At 51.8% G+C, this 14,882-nt stretch overlaps 1 protein-coding gene across 6 annotated transcripts in view; it reads right to left on the bottom strand.

Annotated features, from left to right (window-relative positions):
* The window catches only part of IQANK1 (IQ motif and ankyrin repeat containing 1), a 231,893-nt gene that overhangs the window by 151,254 nt on the left and 65,757 nt on the right, over window positions 1–14,882 (bottom strand). For all 6 annotated transcript variants that reach the window (XM_045003404.1, XM_045003405.1, XM_045003407.1 and 3 more), the window contains exon 4: window positions 14,072–14,205. In XM_045003404.1, coding sequence (XP_044859339.1) covers window positions 14,072–14,205 — 134 coding nt within the window. The remainder of the gene's footprint in view (window positions 1–14,071; window positions 14,206–14,882) is intronic.

Here is a 14,882-nt window from a genome sequence, read left to right as displayed (position 1 = left end):
GTTCTCTTTGGAGGCAAACAGGTCTATCTGGGGAAACCCCCACCTTCAGAAAATTGTGTGCACCACATCTGGATGAAGGGTCCACTCGTGGGAGAGGAACGACCTGCTGAGATGGTCGGCCAGCGTGTTCTGCACTCCTGGAAGAAAGGACGCTACCAGGTGAATCAAGTGGGTTATGCAGAAGTCCCACAGGAGCATCGCTTCCGTGCAAAGCAGGGAGGAGCGGGCCCCGCCCTGCTTGTTGACATAAAACATCGCCGTCGTGTTGTCCGTGAGCACCGCTACACAGCGCCCTTGAAGATGGGCGTGGAAGGTTTGACACACGAGGCGGATCGCCCGCAGCTCCCTGACATTGATATGTAGGGAGAGCTCTCGGGGCGACCAGAGACCCTGGGTGTGTAGGTCGCCGAGGTGTGCCCCCCACCCCAACTCCGAGGCATCCGTGGTCAGGATGACGGACGGGCGAGGAGGGCGGAATGGGACTCCGGCACACACGACCTTTGGGTCCCGCCACCAGTTGAGTGAAGCGAGGGTCGGTTTCGTGACTGTGACTACCATGTCTATGGGGTCACGGTGCGGCCGGTACACCAACGCAAGCCAAGTTTGACACGGGCGAAGGCGCAGCCTCGCGTACGTAGTCACGAACGTGCACGACGCCATGTGGCCCAGGAGGCGGAGGCAGGATCGCACCATTGTTGTGGGAAAGGATTGTAGGTCCCGGACGAAGGAGACCATTGCCTGGTGCCGAGGTCGAGGGAGGCAGGCCCTGGCTAAATTGGAATCCAGGACCGCTCCGATAAATTCCACTCTCTGTGATGGAGCTAAAGTGGACTTCTCGGCGTTTATCAGAAGGCCTAGGCACTGAAACAGGGCTAGGATCTCTGCCATTTGACTTGCTACCCGTTGGCGGGATGGCCCGTGGACCAGCCAGTCGTCGAGATACGGGTACACGTGCATGCGACAACGGCGGAGGGCTGCGGCAACCACTGCCATGCACTTGGTGAAGACCCTCGGCGCGGTGGAAAGGCCGAAGGGCAGCACCGCAAACTGGTAGTGCACGTTGTTGACTACGAACCGCAGGTAGCGTCGATGGGGAGGGTAAATTGCGATATGGAAGTACGCGTCCTTCATATCGAGGGCGGCAAACCAGTCTCCCGGATCCAGGGAGGGAATGATGGTCCCCAGGGTTACCATGCGAAACTTGAGCTTGAGCAGGTATCTGTTGAGCTCTCGGAGGTCTAGTATAGGTCGGAGACCTCCCTTCGCCTTGGGGATTAGGAAATATCGGGAATAAAATCCCCTGCCTCGCATGTCGTTCGGCACCTCCTCTATGGCACCCAAACTCAGCAGAGTCTCGACCTCTTTCAAGAGGAATTGCTCGTGAGAGGGGTCCCTGAAGAGGGACAGGGAGGGTGGGTGGGAGGGAGGGAGTGAAACAAATTGAAGGCGGTAACCAGACTCTACCGTGCGCAGAACCCAGTTGTCCGTTGTTATCTGGGACCACGCCGGGAGGAAGTGGGAAAGACGGTTGAAAAATAACGGGGAAGGATCCGGTGAAGAGACTGATGGGCCGTCCTCGGGCGTCCCATCAAAACGCCTGCTTAGGCCCTTGAGGGGCTTTGGAGGGCGCCTGGGACTGGTTACGCCGGTTGCCCGATGGTCTACGGCGGTTCAGCCTGCCTCTGTGCCCATTATCAGGCCGTGACCTGGCCTGATTAAATGGCCGGTACGGCTGCTGCCGGAAGGACCTCCGCTGGGTAGCCGGTGTGTGCATACCCAGGGTGCGGATGGCGATTCGACCATCTTTGAGGGTCTGAATCCTCGAGTCCATCTTCTCTGAGAAGAGGCCCTTAGTGTCGAAAGGGAGGTCTTGCAGAGTATACTGGACCTCGGGTGGCAAGGTGGAGGCCTGCAGCCAGGAAATTCTCTGCATGGTGACTCCCGAGGCCAGGGTTCTGGCTCCTGAGTCTGCTGAGTCCAGAGAGGCCTGGAGGGAGGACCGGGAGGCTTTCTTGCCCTCCTCAAGAAGGGCTGAGAATTCCGGTCGGGAGGCTGCTGGGATCAGCTCCGTAAATTTAGAGAGGGACACCAAAGTGTCATAGGTGTAGTGACCAAGGAGAGCCAGCTGATTTGCAATCCGTAGCTGGAGGCCACCGGCCGAATAGACCTTCCGGCCCAACAGATCCATTCTCTGTGCATCTTTGGATTTTGGCGCCGGAGCAGGTTGCCCATGTTGCTCCCGGTCATTCACGGACTGTACTACGAGGGAGTCCGGAGTTGGGTGCGTGTAAAGATACTCGTACCCGCTGGGGGGAACCGAGTATTTCCGTTCCACCCCTCGAGCGGGGGAGGGATGGACGCCGGCGACTGCCAGATCGTAGTGGCATTCTTTTGGATAGTCCTGATAAAGGGCAGGGCCACCCGCAGCGGGGCCTCAGCTCCAAGCACCCTGGTCACCGGGTCCTCGTCTTCAGCGACCTCTTCAACCGGGAGGGCAATGGTGTGTGCCACCCGTCGAAGCAGGTCCTGGTGGGCCCACAGGTCAATCGGTGGGGGGGTCTGATGTCGATGCCCCCGCCACCACCTCATCCGGTGAGGAAGACGAGGATAGGCCCTGGCCCATGACTTCTGGAGGTGGTTCATCCATGGGGTGGGAAGCCTCCGCGTCTTCGGGATGCTCTGCCGCTACAGGAGGCGGTGGAGCCTCAACCGGCGGTGATGGAGGAGGCCTGTTGACCGTGGCTTCCGGCACCCTGTGGTCGGAGGCCCTGGGTCCCTGAGGGAAGGGGACCCCTTGAGCCTCGTTATAGGCCCAGGGGGTCCAGAAGCCCCACTGCTGCGGTCCGTGGTCTTGCCCTTGGGGGTCGGCCCGGAGATCACCACCACTGCCCGCTTGAGAGGCGACCGAAGGTTGGCGAGAAGGCCACGGGGGGGGGGGCAGAGGCGCTCAGGGACTGCGCCGTCGATGCCGCCGGTCTGTCCCTGGACGGTGCCGGGGATCGGTGCCGGTCGTCGCGATGCTGGGAGCGAGAGCGGGACCATCGACCGTGCAGGTGCCGGGAGGTTGACCGCGATCTCGACCGACGTCGGCGGGAGCGGCTTCGCGATGAGCGGTGCCGAGAGCGGTACCGGGATCCGGACCTTCCTCGGTACTGACGGTCGGGAGACCGGGACCGGGATCGTCTCCGGGAGTGTGACCGGTACCGCGATGTGGAGCGGTACCGGGACTGCGACCGGCACCGAGATGGAGAACGGTACCGGGAACGTGACCGGTGCCGGGACCTGGATCTGCGAGAAGGCGATCGTCTCCGTGATCAGGATTGGGACTGGGACCTGGAACGCTTTCTATCCCGTCTGTCAGGGGAAGGTGGCCTCATGATGGCCGGCTTGCCCACCGACTGCACAGCCCGCACTGGCGGTGCCAGGGGCCGGAGGCACGGTGCCTCTGTGAGCTCTATGAGCTGTCTCGCCGTCGAGAAAGTCTCGGGCGTCGACGGGAGAGGCAGCTCGACCACGGTTTGCACTGGGGAGCAGGGCGGTACCGGACTTGACGGCTCTTGTGGCGCCGGAGTCGACGGTACTGTGCACGGTCTGTGCACCACCACAGCCGGTGCCGGAGGTGCCGGCGGTGGCTGGGTGAGCGGTCCCGGTGCAGGAGGCTTGGTGGCCGTCTGCGCCGTCTTTCGCTTCCTCGCCAGAGAAAGGGACCGGTGCCGGGGCGCCGGTGCTGGCTGTACCTTTTTAAGAGTCTCGGTACCGGACCGGCTCGGGACCGCTGGTGCGCTTCGCACTGAAGAGGACTGTTGAGCCGCTGGGGTCGGCACCGTAGGGCTAAGTGCCGATTTCATTAAGAGCTTCTTTAGCCTAAAGTCTCTCTCTTTTTTAGTCCGCGGCTTAAATGACTTGCAAATCGGGCACTTATCTGCTCGATGGGACTCTCCGAGGCAGCGCAGGCAGGAGTCGTGAGGGTCACCGATCGGCATGTGCCGCTGGCAAGCCGAACAGGGCTTGAACCCCGGTGCCTTGGGCATGAGCCCTCACCGTTTCGGGAAAAAGAGGGGCTAGCCCCCCCTTAATTCCCCTTAATACACTAACTAACTAACTTATTTAACTATTTTAACTAACTATAAACACTTATACAATAGAACTAGAGATACGCTAGGGATGTGGAGGTCAAAGGAGCACTCCACTGTTCCAACGGCCGTCACGGGCGGGAAGAAGGAACTGAGGAGCGGACGGGCCGGCTGGGGTATATATCTTATATATATATAGCGGCGCCACTCCAGGGGGCACCCAGCCGGCCAGCCGGAGTTGCTAGGGTAAAAATCTTCCGAAGAGCCGTGCACGCACGGCACGCACACCTAACTGGAATGCATAGGAGCAATCACTCGAAGAAGAAAAAACGGTTACCTACCTCTTGGTAACTGTTGTTCTTCGAGATATGTTGCTCATGTCAATTCCAAGTAGGTGTGTGAGTGCCGCATGCAGTCGCCGGAAGGTTTTTTCCCCAGTGGTATCTGTAGGGTCAGCTCTGGAGCCCCCTGGAGTCGCGCCTTCATGGTGCCGTATATAAGGCCCTGCCGACCCCCCCCCCAAATCTCTTCAGTTCCTTCTCGCCAGCTGACTCCGATAGAGGGGTAGGTGGGTGGGTCTTAGAATGGACATAGCAACACATCTCGAAGAACAACAGTTTTGAAAAAGGTATATAACTTTTTTTTTCTTCGAGTGCTTGCTCATATAGATTCCAAGTAGGTGACTCCCAAGCAGTCCCTAGACGGAGGGGTCTGAGGTCACGCAGCTTGCATCACTGATTCACGGATTGAAGTACTGCCCTGCCAAATGTGGCATTGTCTCTGATGAAGGGTTAAAATCCATGTGCATTTTATATAACAATCTGGTCTATGGATTGTGCCAGCTCTTTTCCAGACCGAAAGTCCAGAGTATGGTTAAGAGACCAGAGGCCTAGCAAACAGTGATCAGCTAAGAGAAAGCTGGGGTAAACAGATAATCTTGTTTTGCTAAAATAAGACTAGTCAGCCAATTGCCAGGTTTTGGAGCTAAGAACTAAATAATTGTGTCTTATTCAGAGTTACGCATTGAACAAAGAATCCCTGTTCCTATTGTGATAGTTTCTTCTGTAGGGAGATGTTCTTCCCACAGATCCAACCTTGAGTTTATGAAAAGTTGGCACATGTCAGTATAAGATATGGCATCCTCCCACCTCCCCTTCCAAAGGACCAATCCCTTGCCTTAAGACATAAAGGAGACAATCTTTATTGCCATATACTTTCACTGTTTCGTTGCTTTAACCCTTAGGAATGTAACTGTTGGACAATCAAAGGAGTTGCTCTGTTCCTATGGACCCCAAATCAGAATTCAGCATATATATTTTATAATAACAACATTTTATCAAAGTATTAATTAAATGTTAACTTGCTAACTTGAGATCATGGGTGGAGACATTATGTAACCTGTTAACCATTGGCTACTGTGCTATCTTGTCTTGCTGCAAAACCTATCCCAGGGTGCCTACCCCCGTCACTTTCCCCCACCCATGGAATATTGCTACAAAACGCTGAGTTGTCTTCCGAAACAGTTTTGTCCTTTCAATATAAAAGGCCAATGCCTACCTAATGTCCAGGGAATGGAGTTTTCACTCTCGGCTGTTGGCATATGGCTTTAGGTAGAAAACCGAGGAAAGTGTCTTGGTTTGTGAGGAATTGTGAGACTACCTTCAGAAGGAAGGCTGGGTGAGGCTGTAGTCAAACCTTGTCCTTACAGAACATCATGTTCAGATGTGAAGGCTTGAGTTCAGAGACCCTCCTGACTGAAGTGATAACCGCCAGGAAAGCCACCTTCCAGGATAGGTAGAGCAGTGAACAAGTCGCTAGAGGCTCAAACGGGGTCTCATGAATCTTGATTGTACAAGATTGAGATCCCATGCAGGGACTGGTTGTCGCATTTGGGGGTATAACCTGTCCAGCCTCTTGAGAAAAACAGCCAACAATTGGGTTAGCAAAGACTGATTGGTCAGCCACCCAGGGGTGGAATGCCAAAATCGCAGCCAAGGGAACCTTTATGGAGGACCCTGACAGCTTGCTGTTTTAGGTGCAACAAATAGTCCAAAATGGAGGGTATTGATGACTGCAAAGGTGAAGTCCCCTTCTGCACTGACCAGATGGAAAATCTTTTCCACTTAGCCAGGTATGTGGCCCTAGTGGATGGTTTCCTGCTGCCGAGGACCTCTCTAACGGGTCCTGAGCATGCCAACTCCAAGGGGCTTAGCCATGGAGTTTCCATGCTGTGAGGTGGAGAGACTTGAGGTTGGGATGTTGAACATGGCCATGGTCCTGTGTGATCAAGTGTGGAACTAGGGGCAGGCTGATTGGTGTCTTCACCGACAGGTTTAGGAGTGTAGTATACCAGTGCTGACGTGGCCAGGCTGGAGCTATCAATATCAAAGGCGACCTTTCCTTCCTGACCTTCAGCAGAGCCTTGTGAATGATGAATGATGGGTGGAAACGTGTAAAATAGGTTGTCCTTCCAGGGAAGGAGGAATGTACTTGCGATCGAGCCCCAGCTGTGATTCAGGAGAGAACAGAACTGCAGGCATTTCCTGTTGTGTCTTGTTGCAAACAAGTCTATGTGGTGTCAAGTATCAGAGGGGTAGCCGTGTTAGTCTGGATCTATAAAAAGCAACAAAGAGTCCTGTGGCACCTTATAGACTAACAGAAGTATTGGAGCATAAGCTTTCGTGGGTGAATACCCACTTCATCAGACGCAGTGGGTATTCACCCACGAAAGCTTATCCTCTAATACTTCTGTTAGTTTATAAGGTGCCACTGGACTCTTTGTCGCTTTTTACAAGTCTATGTGGGGAACTCCCCATCTTTGGAAGATGCTGTTCACAATGTCCAGGCAAATAGACCACTCGTGATTGCAGAAGGACCGGCTGAGATGGTCCACCAACTCGTTTTCGGATCCTGGAAGGTAAGAAGCGTTGAGGGCTTCCTGACACAGGGAAGAGGAACATGTTCCACCCTGTCTATTTATATAAAACATCGCTGTTGTATTGTCCCTCATGACCAATAAAGATTTTCCCTCCAGTAGGGCTTGAAAGGTCGAACAGGCCAGGAATACTACTCTTAGCTCTCTGACACTGATGTGGAGCGAGACCTCCTCTTGGGACCAGAGGCCTTGAGTCCTCAGCTTCCCTACCCCACCCCTGACCCCTCTGTAACTAGAGATAGTGCAGGGTGAGGTCTTGAGAAGGGAGCCCTTGCACAGGCCATTCATGTATTGAGCCACCACAGGAGGGCCTCGACTACCAAAGAGGTCCAAGTGGTCTCGTCTTGGGCGATACACTAATGCCAGCCAAGATTGAGGAGGCCTGAGCCACAGTCTTGCTTGCTGAACCATATACATATATGCCGCCACGTGCCACAGAAGTTTCAGGCAGTTCTATGACATGATAGTAGGGTAGTAGTTCCTGAGGTCTTCTATGATGGAAAAAATAGCCTGGAAACGAGACTCTGGGAACAATGATCTGGCTTGCTTTGAATCCAGCACAGCCTATATGAACTCTATCCTCCGAGTGGGAGTAAGAGTCAACTTTTGTGTATTTACCAATAGGCCTAGCCCAGGGGTGGGCAAACGTTTTGGCCTGAGGGCCACATCTAGATATCAAAATTGTATGGCGGGCCAAGAATGCTCACAAAATTGTGGTTTGGGGTACAAGAGGGGGTGAGGGCTCCAGCTGGGGGTGTGGGCTCTGAGGTGGGGCCAGAAATGAGGAATTCAGGGTGTGGGAGGGGGCTCCAGGCTGGGGCAGGGGGCTGGGGTGTGGGCTCTGGCTGGGGGTGCAGGCTCTGGGGTGGGGCTGGAGATGAGGGATTTGGGGTGTAGGAAGATGCTCCGGGCTGGGACCAAGGGGTTTGGAGAGCAGGAGGGGGATCAGGGCTGGGGCAGGGGGTTGGGGCATGGAGGAGGTTAGGGGTGGAGGCTCTGTGTAGCGCTTACCTCAAGCAGCTCCTGGACACAGCGGCACGTCCCCTCTCCATTTCCTATGCGGAAGTGCAGCCAGGCAGCTCTGCACGCTGCCCCGTCCACAGGTGCTGCCCCTGCAGCTCCCATTGGCTGCAGTTCCCAGCCAATGGGAATTGGGGGGGGGTGTCTCTTGGGGCAGGAGCAGCGTGCGGAGCCCCCTAGCTGCCCCTATACGTAGGAGCCGGAGGGGGGACATGCTGCTGCTTCTGGGAGCCGCGCGGAGCCTCAGCATGCACAGAGAGGGGAAAGCCCCCAACCCCACTCCCTGACTGGAGTGCCAGAGTGGGGCAAGTCACCGACCCCAGTCCCTGGCAGGAGCTCAAGGGGCGGATTAAAAGGTCTGATGGGCTGGACACAGCCCGTGGGCTGTAGTTTGCCCACCTCTGGCCTAGCCTGTCAAAAGTTGACCTTATCAGGTCCACGTGCTCTTCTATCTGCACCCTGGTGTGTGCCTTGATCAGCTGGTCATCGAGGTATAGAAACACCTGTATACTTTGTTTCCTCAGGAACATGGCAATGACTGCCATGCACTTGGTGAACACGTGAGTGTCCCTGCCTGCAGGTATATGGGATCTTGGGGAGCAATTACCACACGGGTGGGGTGCAAATTAATTTCTTTATTAAAGGAAAAAGGGAGTGGTGAGTATTTAACAATGAAATACGATGGGATGGGGTGTATAGGGTGTTTACAATAGACAATGATGGTGGGGGGGTTTCTTATTGAGCAGTGTAGGGAGTTCTAACAGTGGGGTACAGTAAGTGGGGTTTAGCACAATGGGATACAGTACAGTTAATAAGCAACCCAACTTAATATAGGAACAGCTCTAGATACAATGTGGAATGTAAAACATACCAAAAGGAAATGCAAAATAAAATAGTAGCTTCTATATAGAATGGTCAACAATCTTAGATAGAATGTATTAAGTGGTAGGTGGCCTTATTCAGAATGTAACACAATAGTATCAATGCAAATACAAAGTATATCAGAAAGGTGGAAGTAATATGTGAATCACAGTGCAATAATACAATATGAGTGATAAGTGAAATTATGCAGTGTAGACTTAATTTAGGGGCTGTGATAGCAAGAGTGTACCCAAAGGCTGGGTCAAGAAACAGGAGGGGGGGGGGAATGATAGTGGCAACTGATGAGAGATGCAGCTGCAAGCAGCGAGAGACTCTGAAGCCCTGCGAGGTAAGGACAACAGAGCAGTGTGTGTGTGGGGGGGGGGGGGGTGGGGGGGGGGGTTGGGAAGTTCAGATGGTGATGCAGACGTGGGGGAGAAAGCAGCAAGGAGTTTGGGAAGTTCAGAGGTGATGCAGACACAGGGGAAAAAGCAGCAAGGGATTTGGGAAGTTCAGAGGTGATGCAGAGGGTGATGCAGACACAGGGGAAAAAAGCAGCAAGGGATTTCGGAAGTTCAGAGGTGATGCAGACACAGGGGAAAAAGCAGCAAAGGGGTTTGGGAAGTTCAGAGGTGATGCAGACACAGGGGAAAAAAGCAGCAAGGGGTTTGGGAAGTTCAGAGGTTGATGCAGACACAGGGGAAAAAAGCAGCAAGGGGTTTGGGAAGTTCAGAGGGGGAGATTGGAACAGCAAGAACCTTATCTATCCTCTAACTTAATCAAACTTATATAAAATGACAAGCAGCTTCTACAAAGTAACAAAAACAGGTACAGAATACAATCAGGCAATGACTTTTTAAATCTATCTTAACCAATGACTAGGCAAAACAACAAATATCACAATTCTAAGCAAACTGCAACAAGCAGCTATATGGAGCAACAAAACAACGAACTATAGCAAGGCAGGTGAGACTTACAAGCTTTACAATCCTAACAAACTATGACTTATTAAACTAAAGAAACAAAATCTATGGTGCACCTTATGCTATGGGGAAGTTACAGAGGGCAGAGTGGTATGTGCCCCAGAATACAGCTCCCAAGGCAGCCCCCAAGGAAGCCAAGGGAGGTGGCTGCAGCAGTGGATACAGCTGAAAACCGTGAGTCCAGGGCAAAGCCCACAGGAGCAGAGCTTAGCAGCAGCACCAACTTACTTTTAGTGGCAGAGTGCCACAGAGTTTAAGAGAGAGGTTTTAAAACCCAGACCAAGGTTTAGCTTGAGTCTGTGTGCTGGGGAGACAGAGCCAGCAGCTAAAATAATAAAAATAAAAGTATAGAAAGTTTCACAGAGGGATTCTTACCATCCCCCAAGGCAGCAGCAGAGGCAGAAGCAGCAAGAACATCAGAAGGCTCGGTACAGTCTTGATAATCAGGAGATCTCTCAGGCAGCAATTCGTTCTTCGTGGGGGGGGTTCAAAAACGGGGGTACGCTCAAAAATAAAACGAGAGTGGAGAAAGGACCCCCAGAACCCCTGTAAAAGCAGCAAAGAATCCTGTGGCACCTTATAGACTAACAGACGTTTTGCAGCATGAGCTTTCGTGGGTGAATACCCACTTCTTCGGATGCAAGAATCGGACTTGCATCCGAAGAAGTGGGTATTCACCCACGAAAGCTCATGCTGCAAAACATCTGTTAGTCTATAAGGTGCCACAGGATTCTTTGCTGCTTTTACAGAACCAGACTAACACGGCTACCCCTCTGATACCAGAACCCCTGGTTGATCAGACCAGGCAGCAATGCAAGAACCTTTCTGAAGTCTGTTAAAAAAATGTCTGTTTTTAAAGGCAAACCCTGGCAGCTTCCCGCCAGTAACTCTGATTGGCTCCCCCTCTTATAGGGAGGAGGGAGGCAGAGAAAAAACTGCAGGCAGCCACCAAGACATGTTTGGACTAGTCCTAAGCCCAGAGGTATGACTCATACCCAGGATCTTAAAAACACAATAGGTCTTGCAGCTCTGGACAGAGCCTACCCTACACCAAGCCCAGGTTTTAACAAGGTGATAACAGGACTATCCCTTTGAACAGGGCAGTGGTCCCACTTAGCATAAGTGGCCATCCCTTTGAGAAGGGCAATGGCTTTTGTTAAACAACTTAAGGGGCCCTCCCTTTGAGAAGGGCAGAGGCCCTGGTAAACAACTTAACAGCAAGGGAGGGGCGGCCACAGAGGAGAACAAGAACAAAATGGAGTAAGGGGACAGCTATAAGAACAAAATGGAGCTGTAACAGACAGTGAGGAGCCACTGACAGGCAGAAGGGGAGGACCATAAGCTGATAGTGGGTATGGTTCACTATGAACTTGAGGAAACTTCTGTGATTTGGGATTATTGATACGTGAAAATACGCATCCTTCAAGTTGAGGATGGCATACCAATCCCCTGGATCCAAGGAAGGAATGACCATGCAGAACCTCAGCTTCTTCATGAATCTGTCTAAGATGGGTCTAAGGCCACCTTTGGCTTTTGGAATTAGAAAACAGTGAGAGTAGAGCCCTTTGCCCCTTAACTCCCAGGGGACCCCCCTACTGCTCCCATTCTTAGGAGCATCTGCATCTCCTGTATTAAGAGTTGCTCTTAAGTGTCCGTGAAGAGGGATAGGGAAGGAGTGTGGGAAAGGGTGTGGGAAGGAGGGAGAAAACTGAATCAAAGGGAATATCCCAATCCAATCATGCATAGCACCCACTGAGCTGAAGTAATCGGGGCCCACACACAATAGAAGTGGGATAAATGATCCAAAACCCACAGGTGAGGTAGATCCAGGATCTACGGGACACTGTTCTTGCTCTTCTGGCTTGCAAAGATGACGCGGTGCTGGTTCCTCAGGCTCGTTGTTGACCTTGGTGCTGGGTCTGGTGCCAGTCTTGGTACTGCAGGAATGCTCGTGGGTCAAAGGAGGGAGCAGAGGAGCTCTTCCTTCAGAGGCAACTGATAGCGACCCCCTTGAATACGAACTCTGGGCCTGATGAAATGCCCATGGGGTCCAAAAGGGCCATTGCGCAGGCACTTGCCACTGCGCTGGTCAGGGCATAGGGGGCAGAGACTGCCCTGCATCAGGCTTTAGGTGCCGATGCCGCGAGTGGTGCTGACTTATCTTTGAGGCATAAGACTCCGCCTCCAATGGTGAAGATTCGCTCCGTGGCGACCAGGCGAGTCGATGCTGGATGGTGTCGGAGAGTGGTGCTGAAGAGAAGTTGACTGGTGCCACAACATGGCTGGCTTGTCTCTAGATGGCACCGAGTGCCTTTGTGGTGCCAGTGGTCTGGCATCAGGTGCCCTCTCACACCTGGTGAGAGACAGCAGTGCCATAAGGGCTATAAGGTCCCTAGCTGCTTCGAAAGTCTCCAGCGTGGAGGGAAGCTCTAGTGTCTCTCCATGGTATTTCCTCAGAGGGGAGTCCAGAGGCACTGGGCTCGACAGACCCCTCAGCAAGGCCGGAGTCCATGGTGCCGCACTAGACGGCCTGGAGCTGGAGTGGCCTGGCGCAGGTCGCACTCCTCTCAAACCCTCATGCTCAGCTGTTTTCAGAGTGGGTGAGCACCTCCTATCCATCTTTCTATGCTTCTTTCGCAGCACTGGTGATTGGGAGCAGTGCTGCATCTCCCCACGTGAGGAGCTCTTCGGTGCCAGAGAGTCCTGATGGTGCAGAAGACCCTTAGTTCCAGAGTCTTTCCTCAGTGCTGGGAGCTCCCTCATTGAAGCCAGTGCACTCCACACTGATGCAGACATGCTGGGTGCCAGTTCAGACGGACTCGGCTCTGAATGTGGGTGGAGAGCTGGCTCCATCAAGAGGAGTTTCAGTCTCTGGTCCCTCTCCTTTTTCATTCTGGGACAAAATCTTGCAATGATCTTTTTGATTGGATTCTCCCATACACTTCAAACATGACATGTGGGGATCGCCCCTAGGCATAGGCTTTTGGCAAGCCCCGCTCGGTTTAAACCTTGAGACCGAGGCCTGCCCTGATCTCAGGAAAAAAGGGGTGGGATTGACTCTGATAAGTCATTAACTTACTATACCAAAATACTAACACTATTAACTATTTACAAGAAGAAAGAAAAGAGTCTGCTAGGGAATCACTTGCTGAAGCAAAAGAGAACCACTGTTTCAACAACCGTCATGGGCACTATGAAGGAACTGAAGAGGCCGGGGGTTGGCAGGATCCTATACGGCACCATGAAGGCGTGACTCCAGGGGGCTCCAGAGCCGACCCTACAGATACCACTAGGGGAAAAACCTTCTGGCGACTGTACATGTGGCGTGCATGCACCTACTTAGAATCAACATGAACAAGCACTCGAAGAAGAACAATAGTTCTGAGAGATGTGAGCTAGTCCGTTCATCTCCACGTGGCATTAACAATGAAGCATAATGATGATAATTTAAGTATGAACATTAATTCGTTCAATGCTGATTAAAGCATGCTGGAAAGAAGAGGCTCAATCATTATTGAAGATCTGCACAATATACTCTGAGTGGCAGTTCATTTTGGCATCACATGTGGACAGAGCATAGAATGTAGGCAATGCATGGGAGGTTGTCACCATTTATTATTTTCCAGTTTCACCATTGATGGTCCCTTCAACCATATTTAACCCATTTTCTATTGTAAAAATTACAGAGCCTTCCAATAATTAAAATTTAGTTTTTACAGTAAAAAGTAATAGGCTACAAATTCTTGTGGAAAGGGTAGCAAACTTCAGACAGAGATAGGGGGTGAGAGGGAAGAGGATGATCCTAGATAGTACAGGGAACCTTTAAAATAGAGAAACAAGGTTAGGAAAAAAAGAGAAAAATAAATATATTTGAAACAGCAGAATGCGTTCTCTAGTATCTTCTCTCTCATAATCCTAGGAGCTCCTTTCCATAGTGGAAGATTATGGTGCATAGCTTATCTCAAAACTGATTTAAAAAAATTTTTTTTGGAAAATAAAAATGAATGTAACGATAACAGCAATGAGCCACTATAGGGCAGGCAGTAGTCAGTCAGAAGTGCACTTGATGGCTGAGAGTGCTGGACTCTGTGCGTCAAAACACAATTAAGGCCTGCACACGTACATCCTATTGCTATATTGGTGCAGTTACCAATCTTCTAAATGCCCTCTCTGTATTTCCAATTAAACTTACTTCTTACCTCTCTCTGGAGGCGCTCCATTAACTCTGTATATTCTCTCTGCTCCCTAAGGCGCTTCTCCCTTGCTCTGCATGCCAGGATGCGACGGAAAGCACACTGCAACGTTAGCACAGCCTTTTCTTTGTAGTTCAGTTCTGTGTGGTGCATAGAGAATGAATTAAGATAGACTGCAACCCAATGTGGATATGAGACGGTAGAATGGCAGGCAGAATTCAATGTTCATAAATGCAAGGTAATGCACAGTGGAAGGAATAATTTAAACTTCTTGTACATAGTTTAAAGGTAACCAGCCACTCAGAAAGAAGATTTGGGAATCACTGAGAACAACTGGTCTACGTGCAGCAGTGGTCAAAGACTAGAAACAGATAGGATATCCACGATTGTTACTCAGAACACTGATTTGTGCATTCAAATGACAAAATAGATATTTTTCAGCTCTAACTTCTAGGAACTCCATAAAATTCCAATCAGACCAGAGAGATTGTTCAAATGGAAAAGACAGCTACCTTTTCCGTAACTGGTGTTCTTCGAGAGGTGTTGCTCGTGTCTACTCCACAATAGGTGTGCGTGCTCGCCACATGCACTGGTGTTGGAAGTTTTTCCCCTAGCAGTACCTGTAGGGGAGCACCCCTAGTGACTCCTGGAGTGGCGCCTCCATGGCACAATATAAGGGGCGCTGCGTGCTCCCCCCACCCTCAGTTTCTTCTTGCCAGACAACTCCAACAGAGGGGAAAGCGGGCGGGATGTGGAATACACCTGAGCAACACATCTCAAAGAACACCAGTTACGGAAAAGGTAACTGTCTTTTCTT

The sequence above is a fragment of the Mauremys mutica genome, chromosome 2 (assembly GCF_020497125.1).
Source record: "Mauremys mutica isolate MM-2020 ecotype Southern chromosome 2, ASM2049712v1, whole genome shotgun sequence".
NCBI classification, from domain to species: Eukaryota; Metazoa; Chordata; order Testudines; family Geoemydidae; genus Mauremys; species Mauremys mutica.
Note: the sequence above shows the minus strand (reverse complement) of the source record. Positions and strands in the feature narration are given on the sequence as shown.